This window comes from Accipiter gentilis, chromosome Z (assembly GCF_929443795.1).
Source record: "Accipiter gentilis chromosome Z, bAccGen1.1, whole genome shotgun sequence".
Lineage (NCBI taxonomy): Eukaryota > Metazoa > Chordata > Aves > Accipitriformes > Accipitridae > Astur > Astur gentilis.
Window position 1 is genome coordinate 73914889 of NC_064919.1, and position 25098 is coordinate 73939986.

Sequence of the window (25098 nt, forward strand, 5' to 3'; positions counted from 1 at the left end):
AAAGCTTTGTGCTCCTTTTCTTTAGTGATTCACCACATTTTTTTCAAAATAGCAAGTGTGCACACAATGGGCAGTAGCATGAAAATTTCTGCAGCACAGAAAATTGTGCTGTAAGTATTTGTCTACTTGTTTGTATCTGTGTTATTTCAGCAGGAAATTGATATTGGGTCCTTTACATTTCAGAATATACAACTGACACTGGTTTTAGGAGAAAAGTGGGGATTTTTTTAGAGTTAATGTGCAGCTGTGGAGTGGTACATTATTTTAACCTCTGAAAAGTAAGTTTGAGATGCTTAATTATAGTTAGTTTAAATAAGCACAGAGATTTGAGAATCACTGATTATGTAGGAGCTAGATGGAGCCCCCAAGTGGATGGTGGGGGAGGGTTTCACTATGTGATTTTAAAAATATAAAGTAACAAGAACTCTCTCCTGTTAGTGTAATAGCGTAAGACCTCCTTGGATGTCACTGTGTGGAAAACACATCAAACACTAAATAACACATACAAAGAAATATAAGCAGCCCAGCGCCCTCTCACCTTCTTCACAATGATGACCTTTAAATCCAAGAGGGCAAAGGCAAATGTATGAATCTGCTTTGCTTGCAGTACAGGTTCCACTGTTGATGCAGGATGCCTCGTCACAGATGCCACTGCTACACTCACCTAAACACAGAGCCAGGACATTGATTTATCAGATAAGTTTGTCAAAGATTTATTTGGCCAATACAATTTGCTGTCCTGCCTAGATTCTTCCCCAGTTTGTGGGGGGAATGGTGTGCAATTTAGACAAGGTAACTTGATTTTTAGCACTTTTTTTTTAGTAGCAGACCAGCAAGAGAGCTTAAAAAATAGCAAAAATTAGCGCTTACTAATAAACTATGACAGTGGCAGCTTTCAATCATTCCCTGGATTACTTTTCTTCTGCTCTTGTTCCTATCTTTATTTTCTCATGAAATAGAAATCTGTCTAGATTGTTTACAAGCACTGTTACTTGTTTAATTTCAATTGCCTTAAGTGCTTCTTTGTTCACTGTAAATTCATGCCATGGTAAGCATGGAAGATGTTAATCATCATCAACTAATCTTATTAACTAAAATGAGGTTGTCAGCCCTGTTCTCTGCACTAAAAGGGATTCATATCATTAGCATATGGGCTTTTTAAGAAACATTTCTACTATGCTGGCACATCAACTGAAGGAACAAGGAGATTATTCCTTCTTGCTGGAATTAAGCTGAAATTGTAGAACAAATAATTTAGTCATTTACTTCTTAAAACTGATATCTATAAAGTTAGATTATGCAATGGTCAAATGTACATCTGATGGAAGTTTTTGTTGATTTTGTTTACTTTCTCCTTTATTTTAGTTTCTGTTTATATAATTCTCCCCTCGTTACTAGTGATGAACACATCTTACACATTAAGAAAGCCCAGATAAGACATTTGTGGTGTACAAGTGTAAGCACGTCACTTGGAGGGGCAAAGTGTTTATGACAAACTAAGAATTGCACGTTTATTTTGAGGCACATTGAAATATTACCTCTGAGGTGACACAGATATTGTGAGGCGGCTCTGACAATAAGTGCTGGAGAACAGTTTTGTTATCTGAGATGTCTGAGAGAAGTCTTGCAAAACTACTGCAAGAAGGGGATGTGCCCTTTTTGTTTTGTAAAGCCCTCTGACTGTAAAAACTGTTTCAGACCAGGACTCTACAAATCTTCAATAAGGTACTGGCACTAGTACGGCACCAGCTTTGCAGTTTGATTTCCCATCCCACAGCCAGAAAGAAAAGCACAGAGAAGTATGCAGATGTAAATGGCTGATGTGCTAGTTCTTCCCGTTCACTCTGCTGTCCACAGTGGTAAATAACCTTTTCTCACCAACACAGGACAGATGTAGTAATAACTCTCAGGTCATGTGGAACAAATCCCTGCTAGACCAGACTTGTGTCGTATTCCACATCTACAAATCTCCTGCCAAACCCGTTTTGTATTGTAGAGAAGGAAGGTCTGAGTATAGCAGTCATAACGCAGGGCTCCAGGGCTAACCTAAGGAGCATAAGCAAAGTGTACAAGTCCCTTGGAAGAGAACAAATTTTCCTGCTATGTGCAACAGGACAACTACCCCTTCAAACAGCTGCCCCACGCCCAGCCATGGGTGCAGGGGTGCTTGCAGTGCTCATCGAACCATTTTTTTCCTTTCTGGGCTGCATTGTAATGGCCACAGTGAACCAGAGCAGGACAGATATCTAGTCTCTGAGATCCCTCACCTATTCTTCAATTATCATGACAGTGACAGAAATGAGTAGCACTAGCTCTATTCTTTAGACTACAAAGTAGAGCCAAGACATGGGTAAACAAGGATCTAGATGTATCAAGTTTGAGACACAAACAGAAAACTAAGACAATACTGATCTTTACTGCATCTGCTGCACTGTTAGTCAACGCTGGCAGTATGTTCAAACAGATCAAAGTTGAAGTATTTGAGAAATAGAAAAGGACAAGGAAGATAACAGTAACGGGACAAGTCATAGGCTCACTGGTTTGAGGGACAGCTTGAACTGGAGCAGTCTTGGTATTTACGGACAGGCTGCTCTCGCTATTTCTCAGTGACTTGTCACAGACTTTGGGCCAGCACAGGTGACTACCCCAAAAAGGCAAACCACAGGTCTGATGGCCGTATCTGCTTGGCTGCAGTGGCAGATGAGGAAGGAGGGAAGCTGCAGCGGGAGTACAGGGTCCTGCCATGCCTGCTGCGAGCCACGAGCACTGCATCCCCCATCCACCCCTTAGCTCACGGTCTGGTGGGACTTCTGCTGCAGCCAGCAGAGATGGCAGGGGGACAGGATGGTCCTCACTCCTCCCCACCCTCAATTCTGCGGGCCATGTACCACAGCAACCCTGGTATATACACTGTGCCAATAGAAAAGAAAGAAAAGACTGGCTAGCAAAAACTATCCCCAAACTCTGGTAAAATTCACTTGCAATTTATTTATTTTAAGCTTCACTTATATGGCATATTGTTTGCAAGTCTCTCCTGGTACAGTTTCATATAAATGAGTGCAGTCACGTAACGACAGTAAGTCTCTATCATTCAGTTTCGAGTCACACATGGCAGAACCCAGCATTTATTTTCATTGATGCTGATTGTTAATGCAGTAGTATCTGGAGCATTCATGGATGGGAATGAAGCCAGCTGCAACCCAAAAAGCAATGGAGATCAGGGCTTAGAGAACTTCAGCAGGGCTTTCATCTGTCTATCTAAATCCCATAGATTCTCACTCTATCGTGAAATTACTCTCTTTGCTTCCAAAATCTTATTCTTTCCAGCACCTGTTTCTTGGGCCCCTGTTCTCCCACTGTATTGCAGAGAAGTTTGGTCATGATATCTAGAGAATATAGAGCAATTGTTGGGAAGTTTCTCATTAATCACTTCCTTCTTGGGATGCCAAATGCACAGCTATAGAAAAGAAGAAAGATGACTTTGTGGCTAAAGCATGGCATGGAGAGTTCAGTGATATGAGATCTATTTCCTGCCTTTATCACTAGCTTTCTGACTTGGGGTTACTGTTAAACTGTTTAGACTAGGACCTCCTTAAAGCAAGGATTTTGTTGCCCTGTCTTTTTTTCAAGTGCCCATTACATGGATGAAATAGAGATTAATAAAAAAGACAGAACTGGTTAAATAACTTCCCTACTTTCCCATCTTTTAATCTGTGAAGGGGAGATAATGTTATAATACCACTTCATAAAGCTGTTGAAAACATTTATTCCATGGTATTTTTAAAACCTACTGTGACTCTGGAAATGAAAACAATAGATGGTCGACAGGAAAGCCTGTTTTCCTCAGCACTAATGGACTTTAATTGGGAAAAGCCCTCTGTAATGGCCACAGCACTGCTGTGGGTCTGAAAGATCCCCGTGTTGCTTTGGTCAAGTGCAATGATGCCTTCAGGCAGAATACATTTTGTTGGGTCCATGTTGTTTTAAATACAAACACAGCGTACATACTATTGATTTCTGATGACATGACTGTGTCAGTCAGAAGCATGAAGAGGCATCCTGAGAGATGCTGGCAGAAATACTGGTGCAGCATAATTATATTGGCAACACTGAGTTTCCTGCTTGCCTATAAGAACTGATTTTACTATTTATTGTGCAGGATAACTATGTTCACAAGGGTTTTTGATATACTAAACAGTGATGTTTACTTGCACAGTGTGATAAACCCTCCTACTACAGACCGAAGAAAAGTAATGTGCAAAAGCATAGAGAAATACCACGCCAAAAATGGAGATCGCACCTTCCACCCCTCAAACCCGGACCATTGCTCAATTTTTTTCAACAGGCAAAAACATAACCCCTGGTTTGTCACTGATTAATGATCCCATACCATTACACTTACCGACATCAGCACCACTGAGAGCTTTCCCTAATGGCCAGGGTCTCATATCAATTATCTTTCCATTGACGCTGAGCGACTGAACGCAGCCCTGAAATCCACGGTTGGTGCCTGTGGCTCTGATCAGCCAGTACACGCTGGGGGCACCGCCAACATAGAAGGGAGTCCGAAATGTAATTTTACTATATTGGCCCTAAAGGGAAAACAGAGTATGATGTGATGTAGAACAGACATAACACAGGATAATTAATTAAGCCATACTGGGTATAATAATTTTTTTTTTTCTCTACAAAGAATTATGTCAGGGGATATGTAGCTTGCTCGTTGGTAATTCCTTTCCATGAGTCATTGCTCCGATCAGCCTACCATTTTAAATGTTAATTTTTGCACCCACATCCATCATGATAACATGAACTACTAACAGTACAATAAAAACCTTTAAAATCACGATGTTCTGAGGAAGGATTGTGATCTGTCTTTTGTTGCAATTTCTTCCTTTACTTTTGCCAAAATTTTTTATCTTCTAAACTCAAATCACTGGGGGACACAGAACAATGTGATACTGCCTTTTGGACAGCAAGTGCTTAGTGTTGAATAAAAATAAAATGACAAAAAACAACAGTAGAAAAAAGACAAGGCAAAAGCCAATAAAATTACAACTTCAGTAGGGTTCTGCTCACTTTGCCAGCACTGTTTACTCCCCATCTTAGGTTTTTTGAGGCATTAACCTGCCTATAGAAATGTACACATACAAGTTTACTAACTCTGTTACAGTGTACAGGAAGGAACAACAACAAAAAAAACCCAACCCCAACCCAGAACTTTCTGGACAATTGAATCAAATTCCATGCTATTTTGGGCAATGGAGTCATAATTTTTTTCCATAAATTGATCAGAATATATGTCTTTTGCCTCCTACTCACAGGTTGCTTCAAAACCTTACTGCCCTTTAGAAAAAAACACTCAAAATTCCCATATTTATTCATGGCCAATTTTTACCAACGTGTCCTTCTGACAGCACTGACCTTTAGCCTAAAAGCTTTCTGGATTTTTACCCCTGCCCTGCCTCCATAGTGTTTATAACAATAAATTATATCCCCATAGCCTATATTTTGCCAAGCTAAATAAACCAAGGTTATTGGAGTCTAGGGGTGTTCGCTGCACAGTGCACTGCAGAAACGCATCAAATGGATCTCAATTTCAGCAGGGAAAAATAATTCGGGTGGAGCCTGTGGCTAAAGAGAGTTCAGATGTCCATAGGGTTTCATGGTGGGTATATGTCAGGACATGCAGCTCTCTGGCCTACCTCCAACCACTTGCTATCACCCAGCGCCTTTGACGCTCCTGCCCCCTTGATCTGTCAAGCTCCACTTCTCTTTTACTCTCTAGATGGTTCAAGTCAAAATGAATGAGGTCAGAAAACACTACCACTCTGCTGACACTAATTCAGATCATTCTAGCTAGGAAGGGCTGAGAAGGACTCACTAGAGCAACAATACTATGGGAGCAGCAGGTTCTGGTGGAGAGCAGCACCCGGAGCAATTAACTTTATTTCTGCTGTAGCTGCAGCTAGAAAAATGTGTGCCCACTGTCAAACTCTTCTTGTAATAGACTTTGTGAACCATAATCCTCCTACTAGCCCCTTGTTGCACCTTTTCTTCTTTGACTTCATCTTTCTTGGCTATGGGTGATCATAGCCCTGCATAGCAAGGTGCCATCTTACCAAAGTGCTGTACAATGGCATTAGTCTCTACTGGACGTATCTCTCCTGATTTCCTGATTCACATTTGCCCTTTGTGTGGCCTCATAGCAACACATGACAGACATTGAAATCCTTTCCTCTGTCATTTCCAGCTGATGAGAACTCAATGCGTGGCATTTTTTTCCCTTCAGTGCCTGCACATGAAAGTGTAAAATAATAAGATGTCTGAAGACGCTTTTTTCAGGGCTAGGGATGGCATGCTAATAGTGGCTATCAAAGGGAAGAGGAAAGACATCTGAAAAAATGAGCAACTGTCTTTTTTTTTAATTGCGTTAATGTCATTGCTGTTTTCTGGCTTGGCAACAGATGAGCAAGCCAAGACATCTTCCTCTATTATATTTTATACTGGCGGCCTCATATGAAGTTGTTGGTGTTAATGTAAGTCAGGGCAGAATGTCTATCTCCATTACTGTGCTTAAATCTATGCCCATGGGATACACGTAATTATGCTTCTGTATACAAAACTTGCGTGGCTATGTGCATATTATACGTGAATATATACACATATGTATCTAATTCTTCCAGTTGAGGAAGCAGAGCAGCTCTCTGAGGCTTGAAAAAGAAAGCAATCAGGGACAGCAGCTGTAAAGCCTGGCAAACTTTTAATAGCAGCCTGTATCTGACACTAGCGAAGTGTAGCAGAAGGGTGGCAAAGCAAGCATGGAGGACAACAGGGAAACTGTGATGGGATTCAGCAGTGGGATATTTATCTCTGTAATTTCGACTACATATGTAAAAGAGTAATCCGTACCCTGATCCTGGTTCACTAAATGCCCCAACACTGATAAATAAAAATGTACCTTTAAAATCTGATTAGACTTCTGCTGGCTAAAAAAAATGTCATCAGAATCTTGAAAGAACCCAAGGTCGAGATGCAGGTGCAAGGATTACCTACCTGAGATTTTCCTGTCACTGGAGCATCACTGTCCATCCTAAGCCAGCCATTCATCCCGTCTCTGAACAACGTGACACTGTGCCAGTTCCCCAGCTTGATTTTGTTTTCACTCGTTATGACTGCAACTCCAGTGCCACAGTTGAACCTGGGAGCATGAGACACAGAGGGCAAGGTGACAATCTTACATTAACCAAATAACTGAAAGTTGTTTTTGAACTCCAAATATTCCCTTTGCTCCTGGGAACCTCTCTGTTTCACATTGCGTATTAGCAGACCTCAGGAAAATTAGACAGCAGGTCTGCATATGATCTGTACTAAGTTTCAAACCTCATTATCTTTCTCCCATGGAGAAGATTTTGCATTCTCTGGCTGTACCAAGTACATTGCAAAGTTGGCCAACAGCTGAAACTGTTTCAGGGTAGAGGGAATTACAATCTGAGTTCCTGCTATCACAGTAATTTCTCTGGATAATTTTTCTAGCTCCCTGGTGAGAGGCAGTGCTACATGAGTAACTCTGTGATTCTACATGAAACTCGGTACTATTGGCAAGGAGACCTCTAGGAGAGTCTCTGTGGAGCTGAAGGTGCACAAAACATGCCATTTTCTCTGACTGCTGTTCAGTATGGGTGAACAGAAACACAACTACGGCACATCACCCACTTTGTTATTCCCCACTTTCAAAGGACTCATCCTCCCAAGTAAGGAGATCCTTGAGATACTTCTTCACATGCTTCATATCTATGGGACTGCAAGAACCCCCGTCCACCTTCATTTAAAAAAAATGTAATTCCCATGTAAAGAAGGGATATTAGATGAAGTTCCAGGCCCCGTGCTGGCCTGGAAGCCTTTATTTTGCTACATTATCTGCAGGTCCTTTTGCTGTGAAGCAAAAACATTGACCATGCACAGCTTGATATAGCATAAGCTTAGCAAATGCAGTGGCTCACTGGCATTTCTAATAACATAGCAATGAGCCCCAGACTAATGCCTTGAAGAAAACTGATCATTTTGCCTTTACACCAAGGTCTGAGTAAAAAGAGTTCAACAGGGCCCATGTCCACCCACTAAAGAAGGATGAGAGAAAAAATTATTGAAGAACTGTTAAATGAAGTAATACTGTCCATTTTGTGCACTGCATGGGGCAGAAGTCAAAGGCATGACTGATATTCATCATATATAGCAGTCCCAGGAGACAGCAATAGCCCCTTCTCTTTACATCAGATTTAGGGTGGACTTTTACCTGAACTGGATGCTACGTTGGATGATTGCCAGTGACATAAAATCACCACGACCATGTTCATTTTCTCCACAGTATAGCAGCAAACCATCTTCTGATTCAGCCTGCAATCATTGCATCAACATAAAAAATCAAAGTCTAAGTCTCACAGTAACAATTAAATGCAAGCAGTACTGGGGAACTTTTCTCCAGAAAAGGGACAGCATTTTTCGGGTGGAGTTTTTAACTTGCTGTTGTGGTTTAACCAGGACACTTGCAGAATCAGAAATTTGTTGATCAGTTTTTAATCCTGCATTTGAAGAACCTAGAAAAGTATTGCCTTAATGCTTAAATGGTTTAAGAACATCTCTTCTACTTACTGTATGATATTATCAGACCTAAAAGCAAGCCTGAAATGATAGACTGTCAGACATGTCCCCTGTGAGACCTCTGAGCACAAAGCCTAGTAAGGATGTCCTAGCAAGCCTGTTAAGTGTAGACACATCAGATTTACTGCACATGAAAACACACACCCTGCTTCACATGTTCAGTGAGCCTGACACTTTTCAAGCTGAACAACCTGTGCAGGCAGAATTTCTCCGTATGTGCATAGCAGCTGACACAGTGGCTTTTCGCAGCCATCCTGCATTTTAAGATGACAAATTGCCAGAAGAGTGTTAGATCACCATGTGAGGCAACAGACTGCTGCTGCTTTAGTGACAGTCTCATACCTAGGATGCGAGACTGGCAAGTCTGCCTTACGTGGGAGCAGGGGTGCATCTGAGAGCTCGGCCACCCTCTCTACAGGCAGCCCTACCAGTTCTGTCCATAATATACAGACAGCATTAAGGCAAGTCACTGTGGAGTGTACTCCATCACTTCAGACCTGTAGTTTAAGTAGTCCAGTCTCTTGCATGTATTAGTAGCTGGTGTCCCAAAATTCAGAGGTGGAAAATAATGCCTACTTAAATGCTGCAGGGTAGGAAAAGAACTCTGGATATAGGGGCAATATTTTGTTCAGTACAACAAGATCACAGTTTCTTATATGCAAAGATACTGCATACCACTTCCAAACTGTAATTGAGAAAAATTCCAGGTGTACTTCAGCCTGTAGCTTATTCACATGGTTATAACCTTGCCAACGTACATTGCTGCTAGTCTGCAATACCAGTATTAATAGTCTCAGGGATTCTCTCATGCGTTGCCTACCAATAATGGATGCAAACATTTTACGTCTCATTGAAGGTAAAAGCAGATCTTTAGACATGCAGGTTATGTATAGCTTCACCACAATGACATTATAAGCTATACTGAAGCTATGTTATTGTTCCATTGTCCACAGCATCAGAATAAGCAAATAAAATTTGAAGCCCCTGTGTGAGCTTGGAATTGCTTAAACTTACCCTGAATTCAAGGGTAATTTGAAATGTCTGATAGGAGTTTTTCAGTGGTTCAAAGGTGATGTATGAGTAGCCAGAGAACTGCGGATACTGGATAATAATATCTGAAAAGCAAAGACAAAATCATGTTATTTAGCAGTTTTCTCCCATATAAAAATCGATACACACATTTAGCACTAGATAACATCAGGTGAAAATGAAAGGCAGAGTTCCTCCAGAGACAACCATTAGTCAGTAGCAGTCAACAATCAGTTAACCTAATGCCTTGTCCTCCCACCGCCTTTTACAACTAATTCCTTTATTCCCAAGGACCTGGTGAACTTGGAAAGAAACAGGATACTGAGAGCCAAATACTGCTCAACAGTTTAATTGCTGGCTTCAGTGGAAATTTCTCCAGATTTTCATCGTTGTTACAGAAGACAGAACCCATCAACTTTGTATTTAGCTCCTTTTAAGAATTCGTTTAACCCAGAGACAACAAAGTAATTTTCTATTTTGCAGGATTATAAAAACATATGCAGGAAATGTGGCCAGACTCTATGCCGCATTAGGCACTGCTGCTCCATAGCTGCTGCGTCCAGCATCTGCAGAATCCTTGGATGGCTCATAAGAGCCCAATGGCTTCCAGCGCTTCCCTCAGGTCAGCTCAGGGCAGAAGCTAAAGGGAGTGATGGGGAGAAGAGAGCCCCTGCAGGCATCTCTCCATCTCTGGCTGCAACAGAGGCCCTTCGTATTGCTCTCTTCAGCTGGCACTATCAATCCTCACCCTTTGTTGTCTTATGTTAGAGGCCCAGCCTGGCTTCAGCACAGAAAATGAGAGACATGTCTTACTGCTACCTTTGCAGCTTGTTTTCCTAAGAAGTACTGAGGACAGACACAGTTTCAGGCCTGAATTCTTAATTTTTCCTGTGCACCTAAGACTAATGAGGAAGGAAGCACGAGGAGTCCTATTCCTCTTTGCTGTTTGAATACTGAGTGGGTTTTCCTTGCATATTTGGATCTGGATACAGCGCGCTCAGCCTTTTGATTTGCAAGGCATACATTTTAGGCTGAGGTGAAGAGAAACAGTGCTATAAACCTGAATGCAACTGCAGCAGAGAACAATTAACTCACGCCCGATCACAAGCAGAACTGACTGGACCAGACCACCATGCAGCTGTTGATTGTAAAGAAAAGTCTGTTTTCATTCAGATTAATATACTTTTTAACAATATTGGCTGCTGTGGAGAAATTCAGTACAAGGGAATATTGGTACATGATGCTACTGCTTACTAAGGAATAACACACTCCCTTGTGAAAAATGGTGGGTTTGGATTGACGTTAACAAACCCACTCTAGAAGTTGTATACAGTTATGTCAGTTCAAATAAATCCTCGACTCTTCATCCTTGATCAAGGCCAAAAATCACATCTGCAGCTGTTCCATGTGGCTGAGTCACAACAGATTGTTTTCAGAATAAGCAGTACCGGGAGCAGAAGATCAAACACCCTCAGTGTCTGTATCCCTGATGCAAGACACTGTGCATCACGAATGTCTAACACAAGCCTTCAGAAGAAACATGTGTCCCTGATGCTCTGCTGTGTGTCAGGGCCTTGGTAGATCAGATCAGCATGCAGAGCAATGGATCAGCTCTTTCTTAGCTCATGGAACAGCACTACTACAAGCAACGGGACACTTTCTTTGCACGAGCTTTGGCATTCATCTGTCTCCTTGGTCACCAAACCAGAAGAAAAAATAACTCGGGGGGGAAGTGTGTGGCCTTGTAATCAAGTTGGAGTGGCTCACCAGCTGGTCAGTTCAACATCAGACCCAACGAAAAGGCAAGGTTAGGTCTGCAGAGGGAGAGAACAGGAAGGTGGCAAGGGAAGGAGAAGCAGGACAGCCTCCTTCAGCTCAGCAACCTCTTGTTCTGGCTCAGCCACCCTGCAGAGAGGCGAGAGGACATGTGGCAAGTCCTGACTGGGACAGCCACACCTCCTCACATTGACCCAGGCTTCAGGTCATGCTTCCTGAACTGGGACGGGGATTTTGTTGCTCCCTTGCCCTTGCCATGGCTGCTGGACATGAGTGCTGGGGCTACCACTCCAGCACTTCTACCCTGCAGACCATGGGGAAAGCCTCCTCTGGAGATGGTTTTACAACAGGGGGTCTGTTTCACATTCCTGCTGTAGGATGAGCATCACCCGATGGAGCATGCTGGAAATGTGGGTGGATCAGGGCTTCAGCTGCAGGCAAAAGGCAAGGGTCAAAGGGGTATTGAATGTCCCTGCTGGAAGCTGTGGATGCCATGGCTGGACCTTGTCAGGTCTGGGTGCCTACCAACATACCTGGCTCCATCACCCTCCTACTCCTAGTTGGGGAAGGAGGATTAACCTCCCCTGTGCACCTTCCCATGAGTTCTGTATTCACCTTTATTAAAGAATAACTTCCTCACGCCTAGCTGAGTAAAGAGAAGCAAAGGGGGTGATGTCTGAACTGGGACGTGGAAGCTGCTGCTGCCCTTAAGGACCCATTAAGCCCTGCAGGCTAGTCCCAAAGAGCACTTTGGCTCATCGTGAAGCTGCCCTTTGCCCCAGACAAAGAGAAGTCAGGCATGCAGAAGCCCACCTTCCGCACACGTCTCTCCTCCTTTTCCCAAGTTGCAGTGGCAGCGTGAGCCACCCCGGTCATAGTCGTTGATGCAAAAGCTGTCTGCAGAACAGATGGCCTCATCGCAGGAGAGATCAAAGAAGCGCGCGGCAGAAGACGTGCCGCCCTTCCTTGCTGCCCCAGCCGTAGTCGCCCTTGCGGTGGTTGAAGGCCGTGTAGTGGTGGGAGTGGAAGTAGTGGGTTCAGAAGTGGTTGTAAGGACCCGTGACAGGAGCCTGAAACTAGATCCTGGTGTGACCTTAGTTTCGACCAGAAATTTTCTGTTGCCTCCTTTGATAGCAGGAAGCGGTCTGAGCTGAAAGGAAATATAGAAACATAAATTCAGTAAAACCTAAAATGCTATGTGGTGAAGAAACAAATACCCTCCAAGTTACACATCTGAGGCAACAAACTCATCCTCACTGAAGAAAACCACCACATTATTATACCAGATATTAAACTTCCTGACAAGACTGGACACTTTAAAATATTGAGACCATAAAGAAAACAGAAATGCCAAAGTGAAATCTTGAAATTTACCTCTTCTATGTAAATGTCATAGTCTGAGTCATCGATATCAAATCCATCATCATCTCCAGTCACTGTGTCTGTGATGTACTGATGCCCATAGCTTCCACTTCCTAACTCCTCAGAGCCTAAAAAGACACAACTGGTATATTCAGTTCACATATTTTTTTTTTTCTCTTTACACACAGCAGCTCAGATCTTACCACCCCCTGATTCTCCACACTAAAATCGGACGTGGTGTTAATGTTCATCCTATACAGACAATGCAAGTGTCAGCTTGAAGATGGGAGACACCGTTCAAGTGATACACATGCAATTTAAAACAAAATTAAGACCATTTAGTCACTTACTATGTGACTAAACAAACAAAGCAGGCAAAGCTCAGTTCTCCCACTGCAAACTGACTTTTATCCATCATTCTTCCAGGACAACAGCTCTGAACTATTTCAGTGTTGACAACATTTTAATAACTGAATTGAGTTTAGATCAAGGTTTTCCCTTTTATAAATACATAGTCCTGTATCTGCCCTATTAGCGACCAAATAACTGGAACAGTGAAAGAGATGCATCTAGGTAGGGCTTTTCCAGCACACTCCACTTAGGACTTTGTCACTAGTGGCTCTGAAATTAGCATCCTAAGTGAATTTTCAGGCTATTCTTTAAAACACAATTTAGCACCTCGAAAAAAGAAACAATCACAAACTTCATGTGTTTTTCATGTGCATAATCTGCTTCTGCCTCTCCCAGGAGCACTGAACTGCGCTGTGAAGGACTCCCAGCTGGGAACGGACAGTTTAAACAGTAAGAAACTCCTTGCAGAAAAAGTCTGCGCTTTTCTGCACTTTACATAGCAAATTCTGCTTAAACAATGGTTTATGCTTTTTAGCTGTTAAAATTTAACAGAAGTCATGAAGAAAGATAACTGCATCAGGTAACTGCATCTCTATCATTACTTGTATTTCAGTGAGGTTAAGAATAGACAGACATTTGATAACCATTAAAACAACAGACTTCATACACTTGCCTTTTCCATAAAATATTTTGTGATCACTTAAAAACATTGTGGGTAATGTTTGCTTTAAAAAGCCTCTGTATGGGCTGACCATGTGTGCTTTTTTATTTTAGTAGCCACAAGCTGCCCATATTTCCTCCTAAGTTAGCAGGTCCTTCACACTGCAACATGCAGAGATGCAGTCATGCTGGACAGTGGCTGCCTGCAGAAAGGAGACCTGACAACCTAGAAAATGTCACTTGATGGTAGTGAGAACTTCACTACCACCACTAAACAACCCAATGGAGCCAACAAAAGCTAACGAGGCCTAGCAGACTTTCAGAGGGAGCAGTGTGGGCACAGCGCTACCAGGCCATTTGAGCAAGTTTAACTGGGGTCAGCCATCTCCCACCTCAGTGGACAATAAAGGAAAAATATCTCATTGACCTGATTCAGGCAGGAGACCACTCATCTAAATGTTTTTGTACTCTTTCTTCCTTTGCCATGACTGCAACCCAGAAATCCTGGCAGACAGTTATAAAATCAAGCATATGTGCACCAGATATGAATGCGTGCCCTCACTGGCTAATTGGCCACCCACCATATACTCTGTGGGAGTTACTTATCAATGGGCCTTACGTGCTACATCAGCACACAGAAAAATCAGAGGCAAATGAGTAGAGGTAATGAGGCATACACACTTGCAACCAAAACAGCATGCTAGACAGGAGAGAATGTGTATAAGCCTTTCCACTCTAACATGTATACCTAATCATCTGTAAATAATACGATTTAACTGTATATTAAACAGAAATATTCAGCACAGAGTTCTACCAACTGAGCTAAGCAGAGAACTCATAGCTTTACAACTAGTATTGAGTCATACCATTGAGGTCAGCTGAACAAACTACATCCAGATTATTTCTGCTAGTGACTGTAGATGCACAGGCACAGGACTACCATTGGAGAAACAGATTGCACATTTATGAACTGGTCCCAGTCCTGCATTCATTATGGAAAACAATAGGTATTATCAAAATGTGGGCAAAACCTCTTACTCCTAGTATTCATTTGTATAGTCATTCAGGTTAATCACCATCACAGGGTAATTTTACTCCAGGTAGGAAGAAGAGAAGAGAAGAGAAGAGAAGAGAAGAGAAGAGAAGAGAAGAGAAGAGAAGAGAAGAGAAGAGAAGAGGAGAGGAGAGGAGAGGAGAGGAGAGGAGAGGAGAGGAGAGGAGAGGAGAGGAGAAGAGAAGAGAAGAGAAGAGAAGAGAAGAGAAGAGAAGAGAAGAGAAGAGAAGAGAAGAGAAGAGAAGAGAAGAGAAGAGAAGAGAAGAGAAGAGAAGAGAAGAGAAGAGAAGAGAAGAGAAAAGAGAAGAGAAGAGAAGAGAAGAGAAGAGAGCTCTGTTGGAAGGGACCTACAACGATCATCTAGTCTAACTGCAAGGTTGACCACTTCTGTCCATCACTGCATCAGACTTCCTTCTTTGGCGAAAGTAATTTTATAAGACAAGGATTTCTACAAAATAATGTCAGTGTGCAAAACCTCAAATATAAGCATTATAAATATGACTTGCAGTTTAACAGAAATTATATGAACAAAGCAAAGTCCAGCACTAACGCAGGTCCCAGCAGATGCAGCAATTTTCAGCTCACTGGCATACTGCTGCTTTTAAGTCAGGTCTGTAATAATACTTATTGCCTTTATATTGTGTGTCTGAAACTATTTCAGAAATAATTCAGTTCTTCTAATGGATGAAACACTGATTTACCTAAGAGTAACAGAAGCCAAAAAGATAAATAGGCAAAAAAAAAAAAAAAAAAGAAAATTCACAATCAGGTGTCAGGTGAAACAATCTAATCTGTATTAAAACAAGCTGTGATACACAAACTCCATTTTCTAATTTGGAAGTCACAAGCTACAAAATAAACATCTGTTGTAGTCCAAATTCTGCCACAGTTTTTTCCCTTCTCAAGCAAACTTTCTATTGGCTTAATGTGATTTAGGTTCAATAAGGATGGCAGGAATGAAGCACAATACAGAGAATGAAGTCTTTCTATATTCACATGTAGGAAAATGTTAGGTCTCAAATTCACATTCAGATATGCACACTTGCTTACATGTGTAGACATGATTTTAATGCTATGCCAGTTTTACAGAAGTGTAACTGTCCTGATTTGAGTGGAGTTATCACTAAACTGCATCAATAACCACCAGCATGCAATGAGACCTGGTAACTTAGGAGAGACAAGCAGTTCCCCAAGCAGAAAGTGTGCCTCCTTCATCTGGCAGACCAAAACATTCCATGCTTTTCCAACAAAAGACCTTAGGAGATGAAACGTACCCACTGTTCTAAACGAGACAATGATTCCTTTCACCTTATTGAAATGGTACAACATTGACAGGCTGGAGAGAGCAAAGAAGGTACGGCTTAGAGTGGCTGCTAGAAAAGACTGCTTTGAAGTCCTTCTTCAAAGACCTTCAGGATGTAAGTTTGGCATCACCAGTAAAGGTGTAACTTCAGAAGGAGTCCTAATATCCACAGGTCTTCAGCACGGCCCCAAATCCCCTCTTTTGCTCCTCCCTGGCTCTGTCTGAGTTTCAACCAGCCCACACTATACTACTCTACCTGCTGACCTGTGAGCAGTTTTGGTAACACATAATGCAGCCAGGAGCAATGAAGTTACAGAGATGTACTCTTTTCTAACTATGCCAGAATTTATGCAGATGAGTACACACACAAATGATGAGATCATCTAACAGCCCACTGGCGTTTCAGTCGCCTTGCTCTTCCCTACACTTGGTGTTTGCTCACTAGTTGTGACATGATACTGACATGTGATGTGATGCAATAAAACTACAAAACAAACAGAAAGCAGAGAAGCCAACAGCACTTTTCGTAGAGAAACCCCCACATGAGCCCATTTCTTAAGAGCCCTCTGTTGCTTTGGTGAAGAGCTCATCTCATAATGGGTGTCAAACCAGGGACAATTAAGCAAAGTGGTACTCTGCAAATACCAAAACAATGACTACAGAGATTATAAGCATGCTATATTTCATTAAATCAGTGTTTCAACGTACAAGGAGATGAAACCTGTTTAAGACCCTCTACCAGGTCCTATAATCCTCTCACAATTAATTGGAAAACTTGTGGGGCATCATGAACTTTAGACAGCTTCTTTCCAAATAATCAGGGATTAAGTTATACCAAAGAAATCTTTCTCAAAACAAATAGAAAGCCAGACAAAGTCTTGTTTTGCCAATTAGGTGGCCACCAGCATACTGATTAGGAGACACAGGAGAGCGTAGGAGGTAGACCACCAGGCACTGCAATGCGGGCAGATTGGATGGAAGTGTTAACAGGCTGACTGCCATCATGCAGAATCCCTCACAGGTCTAAATCCAGAATACATCAGGGGCATTTTGATCTGAGTTTTATTCTTGTCAGTAGCTCACAGTGAGGCACTGCATATCACTTGACCTGTCTCTTGCTTTTTGTCCCTGTCCCTATAAATACAAACACTGCCTTTGTAAAGCCCTTGGAGATTTGTGGGAAACAGTTCTGTGGAAAACCTTCTGCATTTGCTGTCTCCAGGACACATCACCATCATTTACATCAAGGTTTGGGCCCAAGGGACAGGCTTTTTCCTGTGTCTGAGCCTCAGCTGACACATTCAAGCACCATGCACAATATTTAAGCACCTGTGCCAATGCCTTGCTCTGTATGAGCCTGGTGGTGATAGCCAGGACCAGAGGAAAGGATGTACCCAGATTAAGCAGCCACTTCTGTCACATTTGCTGTGGAGACAAGCAGGAGGGTATTTTTAACAGAAGACACTTCCTCTGTTGGTCTGGCAAAGCCCAAAGCTGGTGACCTTCCAGGCACAGTGCAAACCCCATCTGTTTCCCCAGGAGACGAAGGGTATTTAGGCGATGCAGGTGATGACACTTTGTTTGATTCTTTGGGACAGTTCATTTTGTTGTTACTAAACTGGATATATGCAATCTTTTGTTTTCAACTAAATTGTCCATGACACATCGAAAGATTTGATATAGCAAAAACTCAACAACCATATAAGTGAAATGCCCACAACCTGCATCTGTAATTAACAAAAGCTACAAAAAAATTTATTTATTACATCATTTCCCTCTAGAAAAAAAAACAAAAAAAAAACAAAAAAAAAACAAAAAAAAAACAAAAAACGAACAAAAAAAAACCAAATCACAAATAAATGAGAACCCCTGGGGAAATTTGCCCTCTCTTTCCTCCCTGAAAATGAAGCAATGTAACATAAACCAAGCATGCATTTTTTTACTAGGTAAAGGGGTAACTGCTTATAATCAAGACCACATGTTTTACTTGCATGGACCTTGGGAGGTCTGTCACATTAGGTGATACTGTCAGCAAACCTTCAGAGAAACATTTTAGCAAACAAAGACAACTGTTTCCTATGCTGATCTGAAACAATGCAGTCAAGAGTACTGTAAAGCCAGCCACCTTTTAGAACCAAAATAAGAGCATTACATATGAGAATGAGATAAACCCCAGCAGAAAACATCTCCAAGTAGCGTGGACTCAGCGTGTGCAGGACTCATCTTTGTCTCAGCCTGCCTAGAAGAGCTGTCAGAGACTCTGCACAATGCAACATGGACCCTGAAGGTCCACTGCATGTGAGGTAACACTGGGAATTTGTTCTTCAGTTAAAATAAGCATCAGAAAAGCACTAGTTATTTCAAAACAAGCATAAAACCCCCCAGGATATACAAGCATAAAGCTACAAATTTTTTAAAATCCAAACACACTAAGGACCTTAGTGCCAGCACTATGTGGACTAAGTTTAATGCAAAGGAGCCAGATATTGTATGAAATTCTGCCAGCTTCCTAAGATATTTCAGGTATTTCTGAGGAATACACAGGCAGTCATAAAATAGCATCAACCATCTGTGGCATGTTTCACTATTTACATGGGAGGAGAAACCATGGTAATGATGAAGATAGCAATTCCTATAATGTGCACCCTGAAGAGCAAAGACGCTTCAGTTTCAGACATGCTAACTCTCTGACACCCTTCCCAGCAACAACAGGTGACTAAGAGGTATCTGCTGGCACTTTGAGAAAGTCAGGCATCTGGTGCCATCTGAGATGCGTTATAGCACCTGAGACATCCCCAGAGGACTGTCAGGTGTCTGGGAGCCACCTGGGTGGCACATGACTTCCTGCAGTAACAGCTCAAAACCACAGGACCTAGATGACCTGAAATCCGCCGAATGTCTGTACCTGAGCAACTGAAGTGAAAGATTAACAGGGCCAAAGATGGTGTCTACTGGCTTTCTGGCTACTAGATGGGGGAAGGTAGCTGCTGAAACATAATGTGAAATAGGAGTGAGTTTTACTTGGTTGCCCTTGAGCTTAGCATACATTTTTTTGTCAATGGTTTTTTAGTTTTGGGAAAAATAAATGTTCAGGCTATACACAGTTTTAATCAAGAACATTTTTTTCACAGCAGAAGTTTAGCTTTTCTACTAATGCACAATGTACTTGTGTATCTGGATAACATCAAAACAGTTTCTTACACAGACACCACAACTAAAGCCAAGTGAGAGCTGCTATACTCAGTTACACTCCTGCTTCCAGAAAGCTGCAGAACTTATTTCTAAAGGCATACATCCTCTGTGGCCTTTGAACACCATTCCTAGCTCTGCAAAAAGCTGGTTGTTATGAAGACAGGTATCCACAAGATAACACAGGCTTTGATGCATAGTGGCTATATGTAGTTTTTAAGCCTATTTGGAAAATCCACCCTGGAAACTAAGAGCGCACTGGCAAAGGAACCACACTCGCATTTGCCAAGGGGCCCAGAGTTTGCCGAAGTAGCCGTAAGTACAAGTGACCTGGTGCAGGAATGCAGCGCATCACGGACATGATGTGGGCCCAGGCTGCGGGAGCTCTGTCTGCTCATGAGGGTCTCCCTCAAGCACTGCCAGACCCTCGGTGCAACGAGACCAACCTCTCAGCCACAATGGCACCCACATGCCTACCACAGATCAGCACAGATGTTTTGAGCCTACTCAGAGAGCAGCACAATATACATAATACATCACTTTTCAGATCTGATCCAGGCACAGAGAACCAAGCTCATGCCCCCTGTGAACCTCTCCAGAAATCAGTGCTTATATACACCAGGCTTGAATTTAATTCCAAGCTCTACTGTCAAAAAGTCATGTTTTAGAGCCTCCTCAACAGGTTTCTGCAGAACAGGCTGTTTCCAAATTCCCTTCCTAGAGTACCGCAGTAATAAGTGCAGCATGAAGACTACCACACCCTTATTAACAGAGCTAAACACTTTCTCTTTTCTGACCAAAGAATGCAGCCACTCACATCCGAAGATAAACAGGATACCAAGAAGCACACAAGCATGCCTGAGGCAGCAGGAGCAGACCCTTGAGGATCCAGGGGCCAAGGAACCCCAGAGTATGCTGTACCTTCGCGGTTTTCACAGACACTTGCTTCAGAAGTTAAACTTATGAGATCAGCAGCCATAACAAACTTCATGCAAACTGTTCAAGGGATTCAGTTTGTAACAGAGAGGAAAAAAGAATGGAAACAACCATGTAAGCATCAATGAAAACAAGGGATTCCAAGATAGGGAGGCAATTTAGAAATAAATCCTTAATGGGTTAAATTGATGGATCACTAAGGATGTGGTCCACATTTCTGCAGCACGCAAATTCTTGCAGATCTCACAGTCCTACCTGAATATCAGCTGCTCATTTTCTGCCAGTTAATTAAAGATGATTTGCTATTGAGCATGCAGGTGAGAAAGAAAAGAAGTCAGTTTTGTTGCTCTTTTTTATAGTTCGATAATCTGCTAAATTTATATCCAGGCATTTTCTTGGTGTGGTATTCTGACCCCTATAAATGCCTTCAAAACTGGAACTTAAAAGTACTGAGACGTTTTAAACACAATAGAAAGTTTAGCATATTAAGGTTATACCTCAATTAGTCCCCATACCCTGCCAGCCTTGGCTCTGCTTCCTGCATCAACTCTGTTTGTGACATTGGGTTTTTCACTGTGTGAGAGATGTGATTTGTACAATTCCCAACATGCTCTGTGTTGACTTGGTTGGGAATCTCACACACAGCTATGACTTTGGGGATGATAAGAAGCAACGGCACCTCAAAGTCAGCCCACAAAGACACTGGCATTGGCAGAGGATTATATCCTGACTAAGGCTATCAGCAGATGTGCGCAGGACCTACAACTTATTGCAATGTGCGTGGCCGACATTGCTACACAAATATGAATATAATAGTTATCAAGTTGTGATTATTCAAGTATGTTTGAATGCATTTTCACCTAATAATTTTGCTATACAGCTTCTGATCAAAAAAGGATGCTTACTCTTTATATCATTATTTTCATGGTTATGCTTAATAGTTTTAGAGCTTTACTTCTCAGAAAACCATATAGATTTACTTGGGTCTTTCTAAGTTGTTTAAATTAGACATGTAATATATAAGGTTCAGTTTCAAAGAACAGAAAAAAAGATGAACAATAGACTTGTGTCTCTCATTTCTCCCCATGATATTCACTTATCAGTTCTCCATGAAGCCAGCACAAAAGTCAGTGAGTAGCGATCCAAAAATATCTGGCAATGACCTCCAGAGTAGAGAAATGGCATGAGAGTGCTTCTGCCTGGTTCTTTTCAAATCTTTCCTTGTGGCTTGACTTTTCACAGGATCCTGCAAGCTTCACAGACAGGACCAAGCGGTTTCAGACTGGGGGTGCCTGTGCTTGGGGAGCGACTCTTTCCACCAGCAGCCCTCCACAGGCTACCCTAGATACACTTTATTTCCAGATATACTTTATTTTTATATAGTTTTAATTACAAAAAGGTGGTTCTACTCACTGAATGTTCGGATGACATCACTCGGTGCACTGGCAGGGCTGGATCCATAGGAGTTTGCTGCTCGGACAGCAAACTGATACTTGGTGTTTGGGAGAAGTCCTTTGAGAACCATGGACTCCATCTGGATCTGCTCCCTTATTACGGTCCAATTGCTGTCAAGGTCTGGCCTTCAGGATCAAACAAAGCCAAGATCATAAATAATTAAAACTGGCTGTATAAATTAATTGCCTTTAAACTTTCCTGGGAAATACACAAAATAAATGAGATATAAGCCTTCTAAATCGTCACTGAAATCCTTCAGTCTTAAGGGGCCAGACTGTGCAACCATTACTAAGCTGTGAAGCCTGTGATATCAAAACTATACAGTGATACAAAACCAATATTCAGATTTTGCTTATAAAGCCAAGGAGGTTATTCAGAGGACAGTATGACACATCATGCTGTTTTTATCTGTTTTCAAGGATTTTGTGTTCACAGTTTTCAAGTGGAGGTATATTACCTGCAGTTCCCAATCCCCTATTTGGCTGTATAAAGCAATAATTCACAACAGAGGGAAAGATCCTGGTTTATTTTTAAGAGTTTGTACTCTAATGCCACTAAGTCCCTTCAAACATATACAAGCATTAGCAGGATGAGAATCTAACATCTGATCTCCCAGGCAATTAGGTTAATCCACTCACACTGGAAAATCTGGATGCAAAGTCTTCTCTTCAGAAAAACAAAACAAAACAACCCAAACAAAACCAGAACAATAATGCAGAGAACCTGGTCTACGTATGTGGATTTTGCAACAAAATTCCCATGTCTGCCTTTGGACAATGCTTGGTTAACTCCTGATTCCTACTGGAAGCCAGCAGCCAATAAATGTTTGCTCTAAGTGCCATTATAATCCATCTGAAATCAGTACAATCATTCACATGGCAGTTTGGTCTCAAGTGTTTATGTTCACATGCAGAGAGACATCGGAAAGGGGAGGCCTATTTCAAATACCTTGAGAGACTATTCTGATGCTTTCGCACCATTTCTACTGTCTTAAAAGTGGTCTATTCTTATCAAAGAGAGAAGGGAATGAGAAGGTAAACAAATAAAATAAAAATGTAAACGTTAACTCTAGGCCACCCAAAATATTCAAATTGAAGCCTATGAAAGTAAAATAGGAACAAAAGTGACTTTCATAGAAAATTATTCCAGTGTCCCTTTTCTAAGATGTCCTTGTGATATTTATTACAGGAAATAACCTCCAAGTGCTCCCTGAATCTACAAATGTTTACACAGGACTAGCTGCAAATGTCTCCAACAGTCTTCCCCTGAAAATTACAGCACAAGGCAGGCATTTTGTATTTGTTTATTTGCAGCCAGAAGGAAATGCCAAAGATAACGTATGTTTTCTTTTACCAGTCAATACAAGATTTATTGATCACCGAGGTTTCATTGCTTTGTGCCAGCAGGGCAAATGCAGTGACAAAGCAGCAGCACCCAGCTGCCCAGCTCCTGTGCACAATGGCACAGAGGATGCAAATATGTCATTGTCTCGCTAAAAATAAAAATAAAATCAGACAAATGCACAAGATGTAATGACAGCTGAACAGGCCATCCTAAGTCACCCTCTACCACCATATCCTGGTAGATGGAAGGGCATTTATTTTGGCTAATCTTTCATTGTTTCCCTTCTCTGAGCTTTTGATGCCTGGGCCAAAATGAAAATGTATAGTGTTTTCCAAATGAAAGCTGTTAACATCGCTTCCTTCCACATGCTCACTTAGTAGTGTATTCAATTTTCCTGTACACATCTTTTTTTGGCTCTAATTCCAGTCCATGGAATTCCTGCTAGCTCAAGAGCTGCTGCACCCGAATGGAAACACACGCCTCTGATGAAGGTACCCAAAGGACGTATTGCACCCTACAAGGTTTAGGAGATAACAGAAACTGTAGACAAGCCTTCGACTTTGCTGACTGTCTCTCACAAGGCTTCCTTCTGCAGAAGTGAATAATAAAGGAAATGCCTGAAAACGTGTAAGCATCTGCAGCTGAAGGAGCGGGAAAGGGGGAGATTTATCACTTGACCTTTGCTACTTCTCCAGAACGTTCCCTGTGAGAACAAATTGGTGCAAGATGAGAAAATAGCAAACAGATGGGGAGAGGGAGACATCAGACTCAACTGGTGACTTTGTCCAGGGCCAGCCAGCTCCCATGTTTTCTAAGCTGGGAACATTTTGTTGAAAACTGTCTCCATGGTCCTTTTTTTGTGTCAAATGTCAGGTTGTGTCAACTTTTGCAAGGGAAGGGCTCATTTTGATGCCACTTTTCCCATCTTTCTGCAGCGCTACATTCTCTGGACCAGCACAGGTGTCTCTGTCTCTGGCCGAGACCTCGCAGGGCTGCTCCAGATACTGTATACGTGCACAGGGAAATCAGACAACTTCCATGGGCATTTTCTGCTCTTGAAGTTATGGCTGTGCATCTCTAACACAGAAATGCCATGCAGTAAGAATCTGGCCAGTGACAAAGTCAGAGTATTTTTAAGGTAATAAACATATGGGTAAAGTTAATGGGACTGTATGGATGTAAACCAAGGGCAGAATTCTGCCCCAGATATACCCAAAACATTTGGATTATTACTTCGTGTTGTAAACTGGGGACTGATTCAACTTATGAAAGGAAATCTTTCTGATGCAGAGAACAGCAATTTTACACTTACTTGAACTTCCTCTTAAAATCACATGGAAATGATTTAACAGAGTGAAGCACCTGTTAGCAATCCAATTTTGTAAGGTTTTTCATTATTCTTTTGTGCCATGTTTATACTCATCTCAAGTGGTGAATTCATCTATACAATGTTTTTAAAAGTATTTCTACAGATAATAAATATGGTGACAAGTTCAATAAATTCTTATTCACTATGGAAAATACTCAGAAAATAACACACTATAGGATATTATTTTTAGTAATTATCATTATTTAGCTTTACTGTGACACTTTCTACAAAATATAACAACCAATATGTCAGGTCAGCTCTGAGGAAAGGAAAAGTAGACAATTTTCTGACCTCATTCTTTTGTTAAACATTCTTCTGATGCTCTCTAACATTGTTAAGCACTTCCTTCCTAATTTCTACATCTTCCACTCCTCTTTCTTCATTAATTATCTTTTCAAGGATTTAGCCCTCACAAACAGTAAGGTAAATGTTGAGGCAGATGTATCTGTTTCATGCATTAATCAGGAACACAGTATTTAAGGTACTTTTGCTGGGCATTAGGAGGTGTCCCCCTGGTCAGATCTGTTGTTTCAGGTTCTTTCAAACAAAAGGAAATATGACTGCCCAATTCAATGCAATGCCAGGAATAGTCCAACGTGGAATAGATTC

General features: G+C 41.7%; 1 protein-coding gene across 3 annotated transcripts in view; it reads right to left on the reverse strand.

The window, feature by feature from the left end:
* EGFLAM (EGF like, fibronectin type III and laminin G domains) overlaps positions 1–25098 on the reverse strand; it is a 76177-nt gene that overhangs the window by 21091 nt on the left and 29988 nt on the right. For all 3 annotated transcript variants that reach the window (XM_049794327.1, XM_049794326.1, XM_049794328.1), the window contains exons 7-14: positions 21735–21901; positions 12841–12956; positions 12280–12616; positions 9676–9776; positions 8297–8397; positions 7057–7201; positions 4403–4592; positions 539–664 (exon numbers count right to left, since the gene is read on the reverse strand). In XM_049794327.1, coding sequence (XP_049650284.1) covers positions 539–664; positions 4403–4592; positions 7057–7201; positions 8297–8397; positions 9676–9776; positions 12280–12616; positions 12841–12956; positions 21735–21901 — 1283 coding nt within the window. The remainder of the gene's footprint in view (positions 1–538; positions 665–4402; positions 4593–7056; positions 7202–8296; positions 8398–9675; positions 9777–12279; positions 12617–12840; positions 12957–21734; positions 21902–25098) is intronic.